Source organism: Dermacentor albipictus, chromosome 8 (assembly GCF_038994185.2).
Source record: "Dermacentor albipictus isolate Rhodes 1998 colony chromosome 8, USDA_Dalb.pri_finalv2, whole genome shotgun sequence".
Classification (NCBI taxonomy): domain Eukaryota; kingdom Metazoa; phylum Arthropoda; class Arachnida; order Ixodida; family Ixodidae; genus Dermacentor; species Dermacentor albipictus.
The window spans coordinates 49,003,344-49,026,781 of NC_091828.1; the positions used below are offsets into that span (position 1 = coordinate 49,003,344).

The 23,438-nt window shown below is 49.1% G+C and overlaps 1 protein-coding gene across 1 annotated transcript in view; it reads left to right on the forward strand.

Moving 5' to 3' along the window:
• Positions 1-103: 103 nt before the first annotated feature.
• LOC139048760 (zinc finger protein 84-like) overlaps positions 104-23,438 on the forward strand; it is a 28,705-nt gene continuing 5,370 nt past the window's right edge. Inside the window, exon 1 of the mRNA XM_070523341.1 lies at positions 104-148. Coding sequence (XP_070379442.1) covers positions 136-148 — 13 coding nt within the window. The 5' untranslated portion in view covers positions 104-135. The remainder of the gene's footprint in view (positions 149-23,438) is intronic.

The following is a 23,438-nucleotide window of genomic DNA, read 5'->3' on the forward strand; positions in this document are numbered from 1 at the left end:
GGTAAACCATAGAAAAGTAGGTTGTTGCGCCGAGAGCGATTCTCTGCGTCATCTAGATGAGCTCAAACTCGCCAACTAAACGAGACGTTGCAGCTGAAGTGGCCTGAATCCCCTCCAGATCACTGCGGAGTGTAGATGGACTTTCACAGTGAGTTTCTAAGGCGCTGAGACGCGTAGTTAGATTAGTCATTTTCTGGTCAATTGACAGCTGTTGGCCCTTAAGCTCTTGCACTTCCTTAACCAATTCTGTCTGGCCAGTAGACATCTTTTTTAGTTCGCCAAGGATTACGTCTAGCTTGTCGGGGCCGGGGTTGCTCTCAATGTCACCGCACATCAGTAATGGGGACCGAACAACGTCAAAGCACTCGATACAGGTAGCAAGGCAACACTGGAGGCTCGGAAGCTGTACCAAAATGTAGGTTCTGGTTTTTTTTTGTGAATAGAGTTCGATGGTTACCAACCTGCATGGCAAAGACAAGTGGATTATGCCACCGTGTTGTGGCACAGCCACCGAGCCCACGGTGCGGTGGATGGCCGCTGCTCCTTTATAGTCGGCACGGTGAGTGTTGTTGCTGACGATGGGGCCTCCCAGTCTGCGCTGAGTGTCAAGTTGACTTGAGTCGGCAAGTTGGGAGTTGCTGCGCACAATGTCCTTCTGTCAGCCGCGCCGCACAATGGCGCACGCTCAATCGCGGTCGCCCAGGTAGCACAAAAGACAGCAGGGAGCATGACGCAGATGATCGAGAGTGAGTGCACCTGCATGGCGAAGACAAGTGGATTATGCAACCGTGTTGTGGCACAGCCACCGAGCCCAACAAATGGGTGTCATTCGTAAAGTCGAAGAGCCAACAGAGTGGTGTGCCGGCATTCTGCCTGTACAAAAGCACTCGGGAGATGTAAGGATCTGTGTAGACCTTACGCAATTGAACAAGCTTGTCTTAAGAATAAGATACACATTGCCTATGGTTGACCAAGCACTCGGCTCTCTTGCCGGTGCAAAATGGTTAAATTGGACAGGAATTCCGGCTTCCATCAGGTGCGACTCAGCAAGGCCTCAGAAGAGCTAACCACGTTCATTACATTTGGGCCGTACTGTTTCAATAGGTTGCCGTTCAGGATTACATCAGCTCCAGAGTATTTTCAAAGAAGAATGTCTGAAATCCTTACAAGCCTTCCTGGCGTCGTTAACCTGATAGACAATATTCTCATATTTGGCAACAGCAAAGCGCAACATCACTCTAGACTATCGAACATCATAGCTAAGCTGGCCCAGTCTAACGTTACCCTAAACAAAGCAAAGTGTGTGTTCGGTGTTCGAAGCATAAGCTTTCTGGGCCACTTACTCAGCGAGGAAGGCGTACAGCCGGATCCGGCCAAACTCGGAGCCACTAAAGAGCTGTAAGCACCCACTGATATATCGCAATTACGCAGTGTTCTGGGCATGGCCAACCACCTAGGTAGTTTTTTGCCAAACTTGGCGCAAATAACTGCCCTGCTACGGGAGCTTTTGCAGAAAGAGACCGACTGGGCTTGGGGCCCTGCTCAGAACACGGCTTTTGAAAGCTTGAAATCTCTTATCTGCTCAGCAAAGTGCATGGCTATGTACGATCCACGCCTTCCCACGATTCTTTCGGCGGACGCCTCGTCTTGTGGTCTCGGTGCCGTCCTTTTCCTGAAACAATTCGCAATGGCGAGCGCCGGCTGATAGTGTTTGCTTCAAGGTCACTGACGAAAACTGAGCAGCACTATGCGCAAGTGGAAAACGAGGCACTAGCGTTAACGTGGGCTGCCGAAAGATTCGACGAATACACAAGAAGTATCGAGGTGATGCTTGAAACAGACCACAAACCTCTCGTTTCGTTGTTTCACCTAATAATGTGTTGCCACCAAGGGTTCAGTGCTTCAGAATGCGGCTGATGCGGTATCACTTTAATATTGTGTATGTTCCCGGTAAAAGCTTGATAACGGCGGACACTCTTTCAAGAGCACCTACGAAAGCAGATAAACTAGCCAGTGAACTGACCGTCTCGGAAGTGTCGTCTTTCGTCAAAACATGTGTGCAAGGCCTTCAAATTGGTGCCAATTTTGTTAACAGAATACGCGATGTGCAAAAGACTGACATCGTTTGTCAAGCCTTGCTTAATGTGTCGCCAAAGCTGGCCGATAAAGCCAAAGCTTCCTTGCTACTTAGTTCTGTACTGGCAGGAACGAGCGCTAATTGCCGAATGCAATGGCATGCTGCTAAAAGGGACCAGATTGGTGGTACCTCAGTTCCTAAGAAAGGAAGTACTAAAGAAACTACATGATGGACATCAGGGCATCTCAAGAACTAGAGCTTTGGCAAAAGAATTGGTCTGGTGGCCAGGCCTCGGCGAACAACTTGCTTGGTAAGTGAAAGAATGTGTTACTTGTGAGCGCTTTGTCACCCAGAACTCGGAGCCGTTGATCTCAACCCCAACGCCAAGTTTCACGTGGGAACGAGTTGGGGTCGACTTGTGATTTAACAACTGTCATTATCTTGTCGTAGTCGACTACCTGTCATGGTATCTGTAAGTAGCCCTCCTTCCCTCAACAAAGAATAGTGCGGTGATAGGAAGACTAAAAAGAATTTTAGCACGTCATGGCACCCTGGAGAATGTAGTGACAGACAATAGACTACAATTTTCTTGTACAGAGTTTGATAAGTTCGCACACGATTATGGCTTTGGTCACGTCACTACTAGCCCTAGGTACCCTCAGGCTAATGGGGAAATTGAACATATGGTGCAAACAATTAAGTGCCTGATCCTTAAATCTAAGGATCCGTACCTGGCTCTGCTTGCCTACAGGGCAACCCCAGGCATTCTTGGCCCTAGTCCAGCTGAAATCCTCATGGGCCGGCATCTTAGGGCAAGAGTTCCAATGGCGCCACAGCTGCGTGGTCCAGTGCAGCTACCGCTGCTTAATCTTGCGGCCAAAGACAGTGCCAACAAGAAGCTACAAGCATGGTACTACAACAGGCGCCACAGAACCCGGGAATCGAATAAACTAAAAGCTGGTGATTCCGTTTGGGTAACGGACATGAAGACCAGAGCAACAGTGATAGCCACAGCCGCGACACCGCAGTCCTACATAATACGCACCCAGGATGGGAGTACGCTGCGGCGTAACCGACGAATGCTCAACCACTTGCCAGAACAGAGGAAGGCAGAAGGCAGCTACGAGTTTCCAAATGAAAGTGATCAATCCGAATTGCTTTCTACAAACAGGGAGTTACCCGCTACCTTAACAGTTTCGTTACCTTTAGCATCAGGGGCTATGACTTCAACTTTAGTATCTTCTGCTTTAGTGACCATGACCAAGTCTGGTAGAGTGGTTAAGCGAGCAGTTCGATACAGGATCAAGGTGTCTACCAACCGGGAAAACCGGGAATTCTCAGGGATTCCTGGAAAAACTCAGGGAAAACTCAGGGAATTTGTCCCTTTATCAGGGAAAATTAGCTGTAATTTTATTGAAAGCGTCGAAACTCGCGGTAAAGCTGGCTTGAGCAAGACAGGAATCGTAATGAATCTTCTTTGATGGCCTGTCGTCGGCTGGAGGAGTTGCCAGTGTACAGTCAACAACCGACTTTCCGGATTTCCGATAATTCGGACGGCTTCGCGGCACCACCACCACGTACACCATAGAGTCAATGTATCAGAACGTCTGAAATTTAGTACGCAAGAACTCTTCGCTGTCCGATTTTCTGGACGTTCTGCCATGACCGCTGGTCCGAAACAGCATTAATAAAAGCCACCACTGCTGCCATTTTGATTACCTCGCCGCCTGAAACCGGCGCTCTCGCAGGCAGATCCGCTGGCAGCCGTAGCCACCGCTGCGGCAACACTAGGCCTAGCTGCTTCGACGTTCGCATGAAGCTTCTTGTCGTTGGGTGCAATGTTTTTCATTGAAAGAATTCGCTGTTTTCAGCAATGGCACTGAATCCGCCTTTGCGGTCCTCGCGATTGGCTTGGAAGCTTGGAAAGCACGATGCGATGCGTAATGCTGGTTTCCGATAGTCAGCTTCGCCTCCGTACAGAAATGTTGCTTGGTGAAGCATACACAAAAGTATTGCAGTGAAGCGTAACAAGCGTGGGAAGGGGCTATTGCCACGGGACACAGTATGTATTCCTTAATTATACAAACGTACGCCCTGTATTTCCTGTCACAGCACGAGCACCGATATGCCTGGTACATGTACCGACAGGCCTTCAGAGCGTTTTCGAATGTGCCTGTGTCGGCTTGAGCCCTTAAGGGCAGTAAATGACATGCATTTATTTTTTTCCAACTGGCTGATTTTTCGGACGTTTTCGTGGCCCATAAGGAGTTCTAAAACTAGGACGTGGACTGTGCAACTGACCAAGAAGATGCTTCAAATGGTCCGTGGGGCGAACAAGTAACGGAAGGAGTACACGCCATTGTAATAGGGCCCGGAGCAGGCTCATGCGTTCGCCGCTTTCATCGGATTTTTGACTACCCCTCCCATACTTGCTCACTTTGATCCATCTGCGCCGGCCGCAGTCCAAGTTCACACTGGCGCAAGTGGCCATGGCATCGGCGCTGTTCTCGCCCAATAACAGAACGGTACTGAGTGCATAATAACTTACGCCAGCTGCCTGCTGTCACCCGCCAAGAGAAATGACTCCATCACCGAGCGGGAGTGCTTGGCTTTAGTTTGGGCTTTTGCCATGTTCCGCCCATATTTGTACGGCCGTATGTTTTCGATCATTACAGACCACCACATATGTGCTGGAATGTATTTCCCTGCGGCTGAAAGCACGCTGCCGCATGACGCGCCGAGTCATTGTGCCTGACGCATGTATGGAACCACGTGTCGCTGACATCATGCCGGTTCTACTTAAACTGCTGTGGAAATAAAGATGGGGCTTTTTCCGATTGCCAGCGGGTTGGACTATAGTCGTCTCCGGTCTTTCGTCGATCACGCACTGATAGCTGCGGGCGCCGTTACGACATGGTGTCAGAAGTGATGCGATCCACGCACTTTTGAAAGTGATTGTAGAAAGAGCGTCGTGACGTCATCAGAAAAGGAGGCTGCAATGGCCACTGCATCGCCGCCAGGCCTTCAGCAGCCGCCACCGCTGTAATTCGTCAATACCTCAGAGTGGCTGACATGGATACTGCACTTCGACGAATATCGCTATGCGTCGGGCCTGCATGATTGCCCGTAAGAGGCACAAGTACGCACTCTGCCTTATACCATGGGTCGACAAGCAAGGGACATCTTCACCACCTTCAATTTTTCTGCAGAAGATTCTAAGAAATTTGAGCTTGTCAAAAAGAAGTTCGACGATTACTTCAGCAAGGAGGGCAACATTGTCTATGAGAGCGCTTGCTTTCACAAGCAGCACCAGATGCCTGGCGAGTCAATTGACCAGTTTATGACTGCTCTACACGTCTTGGCGGGCAAAATCGACTTCGGAGAATTCAAGCGGCACCTCATCAGGGACCGGTTAGTCTTGGGCTTGTGGGATGAAAAACTTTTTCTTCGAGTCGCTCCAGATGGATCCCCAGCTGCCTCTCGCAACAGCTCTGGCGAGGGCCTGCCTAAAACAGACCGTTCAGCAGCAGCAACAAGAACTTTGAAACTGCAACAAAGTCCACGAATACACACTGTGCAAGCCATGTGAGGACGTCAATGTCGACGCACTGGGCTACCGCAGCAAACCACAACGCAGCAAGGAAACCAGGCCAACATTAGCTCGTTCCAAGCGACCATGCATCTTCTGCGAAGGCAACTTGCACCCAAGGACAACCTGCCCAGCGAGGGACCAAAGCTGCTTCAACTGTGGCTTAAAGGGACACTTCGGCAAGGTGTGCCTCAAAGGGACTTCTCGAGGCTACCAGCGAAAGGTACAAGTGTCGTCGGTACAAAAGGGCACTGGCGAGGTTCATTTGGGCGCAGTCAGGGCGCCTGGCGCCACGGCGCGTTACTCCGTGCCTGTTTTCACAAAGGTCAACTCAGGCGCAGAAGTGCCCGTAATTCCAGTATCGTTTCCGGGACTTCCCATGAGTTTGGAAAAGGCCGACGAGGTCTTGACTGGCGCTAGCAGTGATCGCTTAAATGTTCTGGGCAAGTTTCAGGCTGATATATTTTGGAGGGGACAAACTTCTCGCCAAACGTGTTATGTGGTCAGTCCTCTGCGCCATGTATTGCTGGGTTTGCCGGCTCTCGAAGCGTTGGGAGTCATCAAGTTCGTTGACTCTGTGGCTCAAAAAGTACCCAACTATGAAGTTTTGTGCCCTCAGGTTTTCAACAACTTAGGCACCATGCCCGGTGCCTAACATGCCCGGTGCCTTCAACAACCTATCGTCTTCAGTGGTTTCATTACCAGCTGCTGACAGTGGGGCCGAACACCACCTTCGTCGTCTGTCTTCAACTTGACAGCGTCTCCAACTTGACAGAGGCTTTGAAGCGAGGAAATTATAGCAGGTTGACGATAGAAAAGAAGGCCACCATTTTAAAGCAAGTGTAACGTGGCCGGTGGCAAGTGGATCATCCGATGTCGCTGAATTAAACATCTTGAAGCAGACACTATCAGGCTACATAAACAATGAGGCAAGATTTTGGAAGCTGCCGAGAAATCTGCTGAATCTCAACAGAAGAATGTCATCCAACATGCCCCCCCCAAAACTTGAGGAAGCTATTCTGAGGTGGCTCAAAGCCATGATCGCCTTGCAAGTGCTGGTGTCCGGTGATGTTCTAAATCAAAAGGCAGAAAGCCTGGTGCTTCAGATGAAAATTGAGGGTTTTAAATTTGCTTATGGCTTGGTCCTAAATGTTACGAAGAGAGGCAACTGAAGCTTTAAGAAAATGTGTGGTGAAGAGAGAGAGATGCAAATGAGAGAAAGGCAGGGAGGTTAGCCAGAGTTAAAAGCTCCAGTTCGCTGCCCTGGACTAGAGTAAGGGAAAGGGGAAATAAAGATAGAAAGAAGAGCATGACAAAAATAAAAGCGTGAAAAAAAATGAAAACGGATGGAATGGGATCATTATAGTCTTTCTAATAGGCGACTGCAACGTAAAGAGGTCAACAAAACCTTGACCGACTTTCAGTGCGAGGACAGTTCATGTTGGCATCCCAAAAGTGACTTCTGAAATTGGCCTGTCATCAAGGCGTGCCGACGCGGTCGCTAGTGACAGCCGGTGCGCGCTGTATCGAGGACAGTGGCAAAGTACATGTTCTATGGTCTCCTAGGCACTGCAGTAACTGCAAGCCGCGCTCTCGTCCATACAGACTCGGAAGGCGAAAGACTTTGTGTAAGCGACACCAAGCCACAGTCGCCAAAGTACTGCTGTCTCAAGTCGAGAGAGTCCAGATGTGGGTCGAAGTCGAAGAGTGGGTCCAGTCGTTGTAGACGTGTGCTTGAAGCTTGGTGTGTTCCATAAAGTTCTGATGGCTTCATAATTTTCATTGTAGCGTCTGTTCTTGAGAATGGAATGGAATCTTGCAGCCCTCCCCATGTGCAGATTTTGCTGCTGTGTCGGCATGTTCATTGCCCATTATGCCACAGTGGCTTGCAATCCACTGTAACATGATGTCGCGTCCTTGCTCGACGAGGTGGTGAAGTAGCAGTCTGATTTCAAGAACTAGTTGTTCGTGGGGTCCGCGGCGTAAGGCAGAAACCAAACATTGAAGAGCAGCCTTGGAGTCACCGAACACGCTCCATTTCTTGGGTACTTCATGAGAAATTACACAAAGTGCACAACGAATAGCAGCAAGCTCCGCGGCAGTCGATGTAGTCTGGTGAGGTAGTAGAATCTTTGTGGTGTAGGTTATTGCAGGAAAGATCACACCGATCCTGCAGACCCACTCATCATGGTTGAAGCGTCAGTATATAGAGGGCGATGCTCGTTGTATGTGTCGTACAAGAGCAGTCAAAGCTGCTTGAGTGCTGGAGACGAGAGTTGGGCTTTTGTTCATATTCCTGGTACCAATAGTCAAACTCCTGCTTAAGCCAAACACCACGGGGGAAACAGAACTCTTCCTGGAGCTGTATAACTGGTGGAAGGTATGCACGATAGGGCAGTAGTGTTTCACAAATGGAGGCACGTGGTCGATCCTCTGGCAGTGAGGCTAGACGATAGGCAGGGGCTCGAGCAAGGCGCCTAACGTGTGCTCTGAGCGCTTCCATGGCTATATGAATCTTGGGCTGGGAAATCATGTGCAGTCGCAATTGTTTCAGCTGTTCACGAGCACTGTGGCAATTCAAGACGCACTCTAAGTGCCTGGGCGTGGACACTTTCGAGTGTACGGATGTGACTTCTGCAGGTGTTGGTCAGCACAGGAAAGCTGTATCGCAAATATCCAAGGAAGAGCGTCCTGTATAGTTGCATCATTGCATGTACTGATGTACCCCAGGCTTTTCCTCCAACAAACTTCAGCACATTAGAAACATCCATCAGGCGCTTCTTTAGGTAGGCCACATGAGGATTCCTGCAGAGGTCATGATCAATGATTGCGCCCAAGAATCGGTGTGTCCTGACAAGGTGTGCTTTGATCGTCGATAGAGACAAATCGTATGATCTCATTGGCTTTCGGCTAAACGCAACCAATGCGCATTTTTCTGGCTAGATCTTGAGCATGTTCATATGGGTAGGGAGCGCAACCCGGACAAAAGACGAGAGGAAGTACACAACACGAGTGCATACTAACAGCTGGTTTATTATTTCAAGCAACGGACTATAATATACAGAAAATGTAAACACGTGTAAGGTTACGTTTACAAAGGTGTTAGCCTATTTTGCCATTCAAAAAATCAGTTTCTTTATCCTGCAGAGTGATGAAGTCTGGCTGACGCATGCGCCTGAGTTCACATGCATGATGTAGGCCTCTACAATCTCACGGTTAATTTGAAGCATATTTTTATGCAATATTTCCGTTTGTTCAAACATAAGTTTGCATGAGCAAACTCTACAATGCGCGGCCAGATTATAACCTGTTTCATTCCTGATCGCACTTTGGTGCTCCCTAAGGCGGATGTTAAGGCAGCTTCCTCTGTTCCCAAAGTACATCTTGCCGCACAAAAGTGGAATGACGTAGACCACTCCCACCGAGCATGCATGCTGCCCCGAGTGTTTGACGCGGCATGCAGCTTTGGATGCCTGTTTAGGTCTATTTACAAGATTATTTTGTTTAAGGAGTTCTTTGCTGAAAAGAGTACTTAAATTATCTTGAGGCCTTATTGATTTAGATACGTTGATGTTGACGTCGCAGCTTTTTGAAGCCTTGCGTGTACTTGTGGTCGTGTCACACTAGACGCAGATGTCGTCGGCATACATTGATATTTTAACTGTGTTCGGCAGTCGTTCCACGAGACCAATGAGTACAAGGTTGAAAAGCGTGGGACTCAAGACACCGCCTTGTGTAACTCCATGGTGTGTATAATATTGCGAGGTTGGGCCAGCTTCAGTGTGTGTCGTGAAAGTGCCACTGTAGACGAGTGGTCTGTTGAAAGTTATCGTTGTAGTAGGCTACAGTCGTTGCATCAACAGTTCGGGTCCAGGGACACAGTTAACTGGGACAAACCTGGGCTATTTTATAGCCAAACCTGATTAATTAATGTCGGCCGGGAACAATGTTTAGGTACGCAATAAATTATGTTCGAATTAACCGACAATGCCAGTTAAGGAGCTACTTACCGGCCGGAAAAGAACTACATCACAATACTCTCAAACACACATACTAGTCAGGCTTGACTTGTGGGTAGGTAGCAAAAAATCGACGATCTTCACTTGCCGCCATCATGGCCTTGCTGCGACATTTTCAAACTCGGTAAGGGCGCGAGCGATTTTGTCCACGAGGCCCCGTTTCTCTGCGAAAGCTCACTTGACTCTCAAAGCATGCGCCACATCAGATAATGAAGGGCCGTCCACTTCCACAATGGTCATCATCATCAGTTTCACTTGAAGATGGGCGCGGTGCAACGTAGGCGTTCTGTGATGCAACAGCGGCAACAACTTCGCTATCTGAGAAGTCCACGGATGTAAGAACATCGAGGTCGGCATCTTGTTAACATAAACACGACACGCGGCAGCAAAGATCATTCAACAACACGACCACAAACACACTGGCAGATTGAAGAAAAAAAGTCACACAGGAACTTTTCTCTGGGAGATGTTAGAAAGCATTGTGGAACTTAATTCGGCCAGTGCAAATGACAACGCTGCGACGACACGAATGACGCAAAGTGCATTGATAACGCAAGCAATCTACTGCAGATAGTGGAGCCCGACGCGCTAATGACGTTCCGATCATTATAAGCCGTTATCGTTCATTAGCGCCTTATCCATCCGTGTCAAACCATTATGAACCATTAGCAAATGTGCACCACGGTGTCTGCATATATGAAACGGCCGCACGGACCATATCTTCAAAACAATCAATGCGGACAGAGTGTCGACTGCCAATAGCTCCACGCTTGCTTTCCACCGCTGCGCGCTGAAGAGAGACCCACGGTGCCACATCTTGAAAGCGATCAGCGAAAGGGGCAGGGTACGGCTTGTGCTGAGAGGTTTGTGAGCACTGTGTTCTCGCCGCCTCATTTGCGTTGAAGCGACAGGCAGCGTGAAGGTACAGTCAGTACAGTCGCTCGCTGCTGCGGGCTTTATCTTGAAAGCGGTCGTCTTATGGGATGGACGGAGGGACATTTTTCTCGTCGGGTAAGCATAGAAATGCATATAAAAAATGTGCTTCTGTGCGTTTGCTATTTGAATTGGATTGGATTGGGTTCGACGGTGACAACGAATTTGAACCCCTGCCGGCAGCTTCGCGTCACTGGAAGGCAATATAAAAGGCCATGCTTTTCTGCACTGCAATCGGCAACAGCTGTATGAGCAGGAAATACGTCATGGTGGCTATGTCTAACGTCGGCTGTTGTCTGGGTGTCGCAACTCGAGAATCGAACGGCTGCCCACATGAGGTTTTCCTGATTTTGTGCATGTGCATGTAAAACAAGAAAGAAAATAGTACACACTAACCGTTTGGTGGGCACTGAGCGACTACGGCTTAAGCGGTGAGCCAATACATGGAGTTCAATGGGGGCTGGGTAGTGGAATCTTCGCAACTACGTTTAAACCGCAATTACACATTAAACGGGTACATATTAACGAAGTTTGACTGTATAAGTTGGTACCTGAAGAAACCCCTGCATTCACTGGGTACCCTTGCCACGGTGGCAAGCATAGCAAGGAACGGCCGACTGTTGTCCTTGGCAGCAGCATTCTGGGAATTGAAAAGCTTCTAATGCTTGTTATCAGTAGATCAAAGAGTCTGAGATGTTTCAAGAGAGTGCGTGCTCAAGTGCTTTACGAAGCCAACAAGAGGGCGTGGATAATGGAACACCTTTTCAAAGAATGCATTCTCAAGCTTGAGAGGAAGGTGGATCGCCAAGGACACTAAGCACTAATGATAATAGGCAATTGTGTTGTGCATGGCCATGTCAAAGACCTCAAAGCAATGCAAGTGGAATTGTTGCCGCTTAACTTCAGATCACTCCTACAGCCGATGGACAAAGGGATTATCTGTACTCTCAAGCAGGTCCATCGGTCACGTGGGCTTATTCACATGGTGCTATGCGCATGGACAGTGGCAAGAGCCACAACATTGAAGTGATCTCACCAGTTGCCATGCTTTTAGATGCATGGAAACCAGGACCGAGCACACAATCCAGAGCCATGCAGGTGTCACGATCCAACATGAAATGCTGTCATCATGCAATGATTGCAACCCTAACAAGCCTGATCAGTCCCCTTTATCTGCATATGCATTTGCATATCGAAATGACGTTGGAGCAGTTCACCAGTGCTGACGACATCTAGTTTTATGTTGTACTTACTAACGACAAGATAGTTTGTCAGGTGCTGTAAGTAGATGAATTGGACTCTCGCAGAGAAGAGCTAGTGACTGTGCTCCCAACTAACTTTAATCTAATGCGAGTCTGCATGGTGCTTTCGGCTGTTTACAGTGAGAATGTCACCTTTGTTGACGTGCAAGCTGATCTATTCATATTGAAATGCACCACCCCGGAGAAACATATTGACGAGTTGTTTAAGCAGCTTGGTGAATAAAGTGACTATTTTTTTCTCGGTGAATTCATTCTTTTGAAATGCCTGATTTGCCTGGTGGTTGGCAACTGTAAACAAGTACAAAAATAAAATGTAAGAAAGTTGCTATACATTTCAGCAGGGCAAATATTTATAGTATAATCTCTGTACAAATCTCTTGGATAGCACAAAAATTCATTTCGCTCAAAAAAAGGTGGCGGGGAATCATCATGAGATGTACAGTAAAATGGTCGACTTTTCAAAATTTTGTACTTTAAGAAGTCGAGGTCCTTGTTTTCATAGGATGGATGCTTTGTCCGGTGGCAGGCTAGCTTGGTTCAGTCAAAAGGAGCTTTCTGCAAGAATTTCGCCGCACAATATGCATTGCAGCTTTCCTTGGCACTTACTTTCACAGACCCCGACTTCGTACCCTCGAACATTTGTACCGTCATAACTAGCCTGCATCACGCCGGATGCTAGGGTTACCAGACTGTCAACATGGACTTTGTCAACTTTACCGAGATGAAGATTTTCTGTTATGTGCCAAGTGCTGCATGTGTAATCGCAGTGATTATATGGCTTCCTCTTTCATTAATTACCGTGGTTGGCAAGCACCAACTTGCATAACCTTGTGAAAGGTGTGATTCACTGCCAACTGTACTCTTGAATTCAACTTGTGCGCACAGGCTTCATATACCCTGAACATGGTTTTGTGAACCCCTATTTGAGACTGACAACTGCAGAGAACTAAATCATTCATCAGCACTACCTTTGCTTTAATATTCATAGACAGTACATGTCTAGAAAAGCTAGGAAGGTTGGGTCTGGCAACAAACATGCCCTAAATTGTGAGCATGCATGCTCTTTGTGTCGGCACACTTGTTCCAACTAAGCAAGCGGCTCCTGTTTACCATCATTATCACCAGTTGCCCATGTGGGAAGGCTCTTCAGTTCAACATAGTCGCAGTACCTTCGGCTTGCAGTCGCCTTTTAATTTTTTTTTTTCGTGTTTACAAGCAGGCATGATGCCATCATTGTTTGTGGTCACTGCTAGCGGGAATACGGGAGCCGTGGCATTGCTATGTGGAGAGCCCCACCACTGGCACCTCTTGAAGTCATGCGGTGCATGCGCAATCAAAGCAATTTGCGAAAAACCCAGTGAGTTGTCTACTATGACAAGTCCTCTGCCGATACTTCATGAGGCGCAATCGGTGGCCTTTATGTCTTGAGCACGCCTAGCTGCTGTAGGGGTTGGAGTACGGGACTTCGAGATGGAAACCCAAAACTTGGGAGGATTTATTCTACATTATTTACAAGAGGGGTGAGCGTCAATTAACAGTCGTACAGACATTACGGGCCGGCAGCAACTCGGACGCTGCGGCCCGCGGCAAGAAGTTCGAGAGAGGTGAATCAGGGAATGAGGGCATGTCCCAGAATCCTCAGGTCTCTCTGGAGGGCTTCTTATAAACCCTTCGAGCACTGCAAGTCACGTCATGTTTGACCAATGAGAGAGTCCACTCCGATGACGCCACTTTCAGCCAATGGTAGGCGCCCGTGTCGTGGTGTCACACCTGGCGGCTTGCTGCGATCTTGCCTCGCAGACTGGCAATGCACCTCGAACAATGAGAAGGGGAGGGCTGCAGCTGCTTCATTGTCGGATGCCCACCTGCTAATCCCGGCGGCGCACGAACTTGTTGGCACGTAAACTTGTTGCCTTAAACTTGTTTGCTCGGCCGCTTCTCTGGAATGCGCTTTCCTGCTTCTGCATTCCTCAATTAGCTGTGCTGCAATCCGATGTGGTCTGGGGAACTCGAAGTAATCGCAGGAACCAGCTCCATATCTAACAGCTCGTCCTCGCCCCGGTAGTTCTGAATGGCCGGTGAACTCAATTCGCTGGCCATGAGGAACGCTGATAGAAGCTGCAGGGTACTGGGGTCGAGCCTCGTTTGACGAACTTCGGGATCCTTGGCCCTGCAGAACAGACGTCAAACAAACAAAACAACACAGCGCTGCCCCACGTGTAAGCGCAGGCTCTTCACCCCTGACTCGCCAGGCTATTATTGAGTCAAAATCAACCCTGATCTGTTAGTTCCCCAATTTTGACAACAGTTCCAACCACCCTTCCAAACAGCTATCCATTTCTCCTCGATTGCCGACAAGACCAGAGTACTATTGTTGTTGAAAAACAAAAGGGTCGTTGACGATGCAAACAACAAATGAAAACAGCCGAACATAACTTAAGTGGCCTAACTACACGAACAGCATGTTTCCAATCTATCGCAGTGGCGTACTTATCGCACGTATTGGTGCCACTGAACAATCTGGTCAACCTCACAAGTACGTAATCACAAACGCACTAGCCTTGTGGTCACTAAACAAAACGCGTACTTGCGTTGTAGGCAAACTTTTCATTTACGCTTACTTACGTTTCTTCCCTGAAAGTCCTACAGGACACGTGACATAAACGAACAGTTAAACTTGCGGGACTTACACACTCCGCAGAACTCTTAAAATAATGCGTCTTCTACTAACTCTTTCCACGCACGCTCACTAAAGAAGTCAGAATACGGCTGCCCTCCACACACACTAGCAACCCAGTCATAAAGTCTGCTTCCTTCCGTCCACACAGGACACGCGCTAATGGAACTAAGAACGCTTCTCCGTGCAAATCATGCACTCACTGAAAATCTACGCGCTTAACCTTACAAAATTCAAAAACACTTAAAAAGAAAGAAGGTTAAATAACACACACGCGCGTTACGATAGGCCTCTGAACGATAACCTTGACCTTCAGGTTACTCACACACACAAAAAGAAAGCCTATTTACTTATTAATGAGCATCTCGCGAGACTACATGTTTACACAAACCTCATCTTTCGAATCTTGAGCTTCTCGAACGAAAACACAAACAAAGCTCAAACCTTACACATTGAAAGAAATCCTACTCTCAAATCGCGAAAACTTTCCGATGCCCAAAAATAAAACAAACTAACACGTTTTACTTCTACGGAAGGGCTCTTGGCCTCCCTTTGCAAACGCTTACGTCTGACTCATACTTTGAGTCTAACCCGGGGTGGACGTGGTCTGAAAGCTACTCTGGCTGCCGAGAGACAACAAAAGGGCTGATTCACTATCAGCTCCCCCAAGACGTTACGGTCTACTGCCAATTTGCGTCCTCCCGCCCCGCTTTCAACAGGACCTCGACTGACCGCGTCGCTACTCCCCACCTGGTCTCGTCCTGCCACCTCGCGTTTCTTCGAACTGCACGCTGAGCTATGAAAAGAACTACGGAATGACGAGGAGCTTAGCTGCCTCGTGCCCTTTGTCCGCGTCCGTACAGAACATTCTTCGCGGTCCCCCTTTGACCGGTGGCTCGAACTTTTTGGATGCGTCACCATCGTCCTAGACGACCGCACCTTCTTCCTCGCGCCCTGCCCTTTTGGGTTTCTCGCCATTTTTGGCGGCGCTACATTAATTACCGTCTTCCGGTCTTTACTGCGCTTCTTCTTACGGCGCTTTCTCCTTGCACTCGTTTTCATGTCGCCTCGTGCCTCGTGCTGGCCGGTACACATTTCGTCGGCCCGGATCGGTCTCTTACCCGCACAGTCTGAGTGACTTACATTTAAATCTACTCTCTCTCTGCCTCGACTGGCGGACAGCTCAACCGACTCTGGCACAATGCAGTAGGCTTTACTCGAGTAAGACAACTCGCACTCTTGCGAACTGCCCTCTACTACATTGCCCAGCTCACGCTGTGAATCGGCACACAGCCCGTCGGTATCGATCGCTGTCTCACGCGCACAGTCCGAATGATTAACGACTGAATCATCCCTCTCTAGGCCATCTAGACTGGCGGAGAGCCGCACCGATCCCTGAACAATGCAGTTGTTCTCTCGTGAGCTACGGAGCTCGCCACCCCGAGAACTATTCTCAACTGCATCGTCCAGCTCGCACTTCATTTCTGCACGCACATCTGGCTCTACATGGGTGCTCGCTTCTGTCGGATCAAAAGTACCCTTTCCTTCGCTAGCAACCTCGCTAACATTACCAGCGACGCACACACGCGGTAACTGTGCCAATTTGTTCGCAGCTGGCCTAGCTGTCTCCACAGTCATCTGTTGGCACAGCACCTCGTCGCTCTCCTTGCGGCCTTTAACGGCCTCTGTTGCCACTAAGGCATCGTTAGCAGCTAGCTTTCTTCCTTCACTTATGAATCGGCAGCCAATCTCACAGGTACTACTCTTTTCGTCGGCTTCTGGCGAAAATCTGCGAGACACTTGCTCATTCTTTCGCTCTGTACTACGTACAGAATTCTCAGACAGCCGTTGTCTCTGTGCCAATAACTGATCACAATACTGTATCTCTTTGATCAGTGCTGCCTTCTCTCTCTCATACTTTTCCTCTCGCTCACGTTCGCGTTCATTCTCACGTCCGTGACGCTCATACCTAAGAGTAAGTTCTTGAAGCTCCTGCTTCCGTTCATTCTCGCGTTCTTCACGCTGACGCTCACTCCTAAGCTCACTCCTAAGTTCTCGACGCGCTCGCAAACGTACACGACGCTCTCGCTCCCGTGGCTCCTGTATCACCTCCCAAGCAAGCTCAATGCTTTTCTCATCATTGCCACTATCTTCAATCGCCTTTATGATAGCTGGTGTTTTCATCCGTTCGTCCGCCTCAACTCCCAAATCGTCGCACACCAACAACAAGTCTAACCTCGTCAACCTTCTAAGATCCATGGCAGCTGCCCCGACAGGTGGTTAAAACTGTTTTCCTTAATTAATTTGTGCTAACACACAATGCAACAAACTCCCGATTCCCAGAACTATCAAAATTGAACACACAACCTTTGAGTCTGGCGATTCATAAGGAAAAAAACCACGCGCTCACTTACGGTTGCAGCACCCTGCCATCCGGTTCATTCGTCCGCTGCTCCCGATTCCTCCGGACTCCCTGGGTCGAAGGCTCGCTCCTTCTTCGCAACTCCCAGTTTCTTCGGACCTCTTTCGACGAAGGCTCTCTCTTCTTCGCTCTTCCCGGTTCCTTATGATCTTTCTCGATGAAGGTTGATCCGTAGCGCTGCCACCAGCTGATGCATTCGGAGGCGATCCTACCGCTGCCAACCAGATGTCGGGTTTGGGGTACGGACTTCGGGATGGAATACCAAAAACTTGGGAGATTTATTCTACATTATGTACAAGGAGGTGAGCGTCAGGTAACAGACGTACTGTCATTACGGGCCGGCAGCAACTCGGACGCTGCGGCCCGCGGCAAGAAGTTCGAGAGAGGTGAATCAGGGAATCAGGGCATGTCCCAGAATCCTCAGGTCTCTCTGGAGGGCTTCTTATAAACCCTTCGAGCACTGCAAGTCACGTCATGTTTGACCAATGGGAGAGTCCACTCCGATGACGCCACTTTCAGCCAATGGTAGGCGCCCGTGTCGTGGTGTCACACCTGGCGGCTTGCTGCGGTCTTGCCTCGCAGACTGGCAATGCACCTCGAACAATGAGAAGGGGAGGGCTGCACCTGCTTCATTGTCGGATGCCCACCTGCTAATCCCGGCGGCGCACGAACTTGTTGGCACGTAAACTTGTTGCCTTAAACTTGTTTGCTCGGCCGCTTCTCTGGAATGCGCTTTCCTGCTTCTGCATTCCTCAATTAGCTGTGCTGCAATCCGATGTGGTCTGGGGAACTCGAAGTAATCGCAGGAACCAGCTCCATATCTAGCACTGCCAAGGCAATGCCACTGACAAGTTTCAAAGTGCTTAAAAATTAGCCTCCGAGGTATTCGGAAGCTGGTGAATGTAACCCTACAATGCTGCCGGCTGAAGTCGCTGCATTCTTTGACAGTGCGTCAGGGAAGCACAATAAATGTTGGTTTCCTGCACAAGCTTTATTCCGCCAGATTTTGCAGCTCGTATTAATTTTATTATAGGAAATTTAGTGCACCAAAAATGTTTAAGTGTGATATTTTGCAATGTGTACAAGACCGTGTAATCACATTTTCTCAAGTTGAGTTAAAATGGGTAAACCTTATATACAGTTTTAGTTATTACTTTAATTATTCCTACTTTCAAGTCCTGTAGGCAACACAGAATGGAGTGGCAACAAAGCAGAAAAATGCCAGGACAGTTATACAAAAAAATAGGGTAAGCAATACTATGACAGATTGTTGTTTTTAATGAAGGCCAATTTTATATGTGTGGTCATATCTCAATGAAAATGTAGAAAGATGGTGTGATCTGTAATTTCTTCACTACGTCGTTGGAGTGATAAACCTTGGGGAATAGGCAAAGGCGCGCACACTTGCGGCATTAGGAAATCTCTCAAATTGTTTCTTCGTGCATGTTGCACTAGAATAGCAGGAATACTTAGATGAAATAAAGCCAATTGCTTGAATTTGAATCTTCTAAGTGCAAAGGTTTTGTGGCATTCAATTGTTATCCCAAATAATAGTTGTGTATTCTAGCTCTGAGCGAACTAAGTTTTTCTAGAGTGTCAGTGCATCAGAAGAGGAAAAATTACAACCAAGATATTTTAATGCGTGTTCAGCATTAGTAGTAAAATAATTAAGATGCATATTCCGGGACGGATCATTAGTTACACGAAGGCCAAGATATTTCTGGTCGTCTACTGATTACAGCAATGCATCATTCAGTATATATTTATGTTTATTGCCATTGTTTGCAATACTTGACATTCAGAAAGATTTACACTTCTCAGCGTTAAGTTTCCTTATCCATTTGCTATACTGGTGTGGCACGTTGTGGAGATGCCCTTACTGAGTGAAACGCCAGGGTTAGTAATCACGCAGTATATTACAGACATCTGCTAACGGATTAGTTGATTGCTCAGTTAGGAAGATCATTAATGTAAATCAAGAATATCAAGATCCGCAAGACGGATCCTTGTGGCACTTGAGATGGAACTGGTGATAAGTAGATGAACAGTTATTAGTTGCGATATACTGAGTTTGATTGGAAACAGACTCCTTTACCAAGCAACACTTTAGTTCAATGTTAAGCTTATTAAGAGATAGAGTATGACTACAGGATGGAAAGCTTTGGCAAAATGTAAAAACACAAGTCAACATCAAGTCCTTGATCTAAGGTGACAAACAAGTCATTATTGAAACATAGAAGTTGTGTATCACATGAAAATGCTCTTTTAGAACACTGCTTACATGGATGAAAGAATGAGTTGCTTCTCAGAAAATGGATGGGGTGAGAATATATTGGGCGCTTTAAAAGTTTTCATGGAATGCTAGTCGAGATAGGGTGGTGGTCCTCAGGACAGTGCACGTGAGCCAATTTATGGACTGCAGCCACCTTCTCCATTTTCCAGCCATTAGACTTCTGGTTATTCAACTGCTGTTAAAAAGTGACATGACATGTTAAAAGTGACAAGCAAAGAAAAGAACAAAAATGACGACGTTCGTCAGCGTCCGTAAAAGGGTGGACCACGTGGACTACGCACCACGTGGACAACTACAGATCGTGCGTGGCACCGCTGTGAATGCGAAATGCCGTCTGGCACAACCTCATAGTCCAGAGCGCCAATACGTCGGATGACCTTGTAGGGTCCGAAATAGCGTCGGAGTAGTTTCTCACTGAGTCCTCGTCGGCGTATTGGGGTCCAGACCCAAACACGGTCGCTAGGCTGGTACTTGACGAAGCGTCGTCGGAGGTTTTAGTGTCGGCTGTCGGTCCTCTGCTGGTTCTTGATCCGCAGTCAGGAGAGCTGTCGGGCTTCTTCGGCACGCTGGAGATAGCTAGCGACGTCAAGATTTTCCTCGTCAGTGACGTGCGGCAGCATGGCGTCAAGCGTCGTCGTCGGGTTCCTGCCGTAAACCAGCTTAAACGGCGTGATCTGTGTTGTTTCTTGCACCGCCGTGTTGTACGCAAAGGTTACGAATGGCAGGACCGCGTCCCACGTCTTGTGTTCGACGTCGACGTACATTGCTACCGTGTCGGCAAGCGTCTTGTTCAGGCGCTCCGTGAGACCATTCGTCTGCGGATGGTAGGCAGTTGTCCTCCTGTGGCTTGTCTGGCTGTACTGCAGAATGGCTTGGGTGAGCTCTGCTGTAAAAGCCGTTCCTCTGTCGGTGATGAGGACTTCTGGGGCACCATGTCGCAGCAGGATGTTCTCGACGAAAAATTTCGCCACTTCGGCTGCGCTGCCTTTTGGTAGAGCTTTAGTTTCAGCAAAACGGTTGAGATAGTGCGTCGCCATGATGATCCACTTATTCCCGGATGTTGATATCGGAAACGGCCCCAACAAATCCATCCAAATCTGCTGGAATGCCTTGTCGGTGGTGTCTTGCGTCGTTGACAGTCTCGGCATGTCTTGACGTAACGGGCGACGTCGGCGGTCAGACACGGCCAGTAATACCTTTCCTGTATTCTCGACAGCGTCTGGGAAAATCCGAGGTGCCCAGCGGTTGAATCGTCGTGTAGGGCGTGCTGTATTTCTAGACGCAGCGCTGACGGTACAACAAGAAGCTAGCTGGCGCGGACTGGTGAGAAGTTCTTCACGAGCAGGTTGTTTTGTAGCGTGAACGAAGATAACCCGCGCTTAAATGCCCTAGGGACAACGTCGGTGTTTCCTTCCAAATACTCGACGAGGCCTCATAGCTCCGGGTCGGCTCGTTGCTGTTTAGTGAAGTCTTCCGCGGTTATTATCCCAAGGAAGGCGACGTCGTCCTCGTCGTCTTGCGGCGGGGGATCGATGGGGGCGCGCGATAAGCAGTCGGCGTCGGAGTGTTTTCTTCCGGACTTGTATATTACCGTGACGTCATATTCTTGTAGTCTGAGGCTCCATCGCGCCAGCCGTCCTGAAGGGTCCTTTAAGTTAACTAGCCAACACAATGCGTGATGGTCACTGACGACTTTGAATGGCCTGCCATAGAGGTAAGTGCGGAATTTAGCTGTAGCCCAAATGATGGCGAGGCATTCCTTTTCAGTCGTGGAATAGTTGCTTTCCGCTTTTGACAGCGACTGGCTAGCATACGATATCACCCTTTCAAGTCCTTCTTTCCTCTGGACTAGGACGGCACCGAGGCCTAGGCTACTGGCATCAGCGTGGATTTCAGTATCGGCGTCCGTCCTCGTTGAAGTGTGCAAGTACCGGCGGCATCTGCACGCGTCGTTTGAGTTCTTGAAATGCCTTGGCCTGCGGCGTTTCCCACTTGAACGCGACATCACATTTGGTTAGATGTGTTAGCGGCTCCGCGATGCGTGAAAAGTCCTTGACAAAGCGCCTATAGTAGGCACACATGCCAAGGAATCTGCGCACTGCCTTCTTGTCGGTTGGCTGCGGGAACTTTGCAATGGCAGCTGTCTTCTGTGGGTTGGGGCGTACTCCTGATTTGCTGATCACGTGGCCTAGGAACAAAAGCTCATCGTAAGCGGAACGGCACTTTTCTGGCTTCAGAATGAGCCCTGATGACTTGATGACTTCTAACACTGTCGCAAGCCGCCTAAGGTGATCGTCGAAATTTCCGGCGAAGACAACGACGTCATCCGTAAACAAGGCACGTCTGCCACTTCAGTCCGGCTAACACCGTGTCCATGACGCGCTGAAACGTTGCAGGCGCCGAGCACAGTCCGAATGGCATGACCTTGAACTCGTAGAGGCCGTCTGGCGTGATGAAGGCGGTCTTTTCGCAATCTCTTTCGTTGACTTCTATTCGCCAATAGCCAGACTTGAGGTCCATCGGCGAGAAGTATTTAGCGTTGCAGAGCCGATCCAACGCGTCGTCTATCCGTGAGAGGGGGCATACGTCCTTCTTCGTGATCTTGTTCAGATGACGATAATCGACGCAGAAACGTAGTGTTCCGTCCTTTTTCTTTACCAGGACAACAGGGGATACCCACGGGCTTTTGGACGGCTGGATGATGTCGTCGAGCAGCATTTCGTCGACTTGTTCTCTTATAGCTGCACGTTCTCGCCGCGATACTCGCTAGGGGCTCCGGCGGAGTGGTCAAGCGTACTCCTCGGTGATTATGCGATGCTTGGCGACTGGTGTCTCTCGAATCCTTGACGTCAAAAAGCAGCCTTTGTATCGTCGGAGCAGACTTCTGAGCTGCTGTTGCTTAATCATAGGGAGATTTGGATTAATGTCATAGTCTGGTTCGGGAACCATGGTTGTCGGGGTAGATGCGGCGGATTCCGCGAGGACAGACGCATTACGTGTTTCCAGAATTTCCTCGATGCGCGCATTCGTCGTGCCCTTGTTATTGTGCTTGAACTGCCGGCTGAAGTTTGTCAGCAACGCTTTGGCTTTCCCTCCGTGCAGTCGAGCGATCCCTCTTGCAACACAAATTTCACGGTTTAGCAGTAGACGTTGGTCGCCTTCGATGACGCCTTCTACGTCAGCGGGTGTTTCGGTGCCGACCGAAATAACAATGCTGGAGCGTGGCGGGATGGTCACTTGATCTTCGAGCACACTCAAGGCGTGGTGACTACGAGGGCTCCCCAGCGGTATCGCTTTATCTTCCGACAGTGTTATTGACTGCGACTTGAGTCGATGATTGCACCGTGTTGGTTCAGGAAGTCCATATCGAGAATGACGTCTCGTAAACACTGTTGCAAGGATAATGAAGGTGGCAGGGTAAGTCCGGTCATGAATAGTTTTTCTTGCCGTGCAGATTCCAGTCGGCGTGATGAGGTGTCCTCCAGCGGTCCGAATTTGAGGGCCTTCCCATGCAGTTTTAACTTTCTTCAACTGCGCGGCGATGGGTCCACTCATGACGGAGTAATCGGCTCCTGTATCCACTAAGGCGGTAACTGCGTGGCCGTCGAGAAGCACGTCGAGGTCGGTGGTTCTTTGTCTGGCATTGCAATTAGGTCTTGGCGTCGGATCATGGGTGCGTCGTGTTGAACTGAAGCTGGAACGTTGCGTCGTCATGTCGTCTTTCGTCGGTGTAGTCTTTGCTTCCTGACTTCGTCGGGACGGCGGCGTGCTCTTATTATGTCGTCGAGATGGTCTCTTCGTCGTCAACGTTGGCGGCGGAGGATTTTCGTCAGTTCGACGAACAGCAACCGCACCTCCATCGGTTGCTGCTTTTAGTTTTCCGGATATGAGCTCGCTGACCGGCCCCGGGCGGGGCCAGTGATGGACGGCGCTGCGGAGACAGGTAGCGGCCTGGTAACAGCGAACGGGATGGTCGTCGAGGGCTCCACTGAGTAGCGGTGAGGTAGTCGGCGATGTCACGAGGGCGTCCACCTTCCCTCGGGCGCTGTGCATTGACGGCGAAGCCTCGCAATCCCAGGTCACGGTATGGGCATCGGCGGTATACATGGCCGGTTTTTCCGCAGTGATAGCAGAGCGGGCTGTGGTCGGGGGCTCGCCAAATGTCC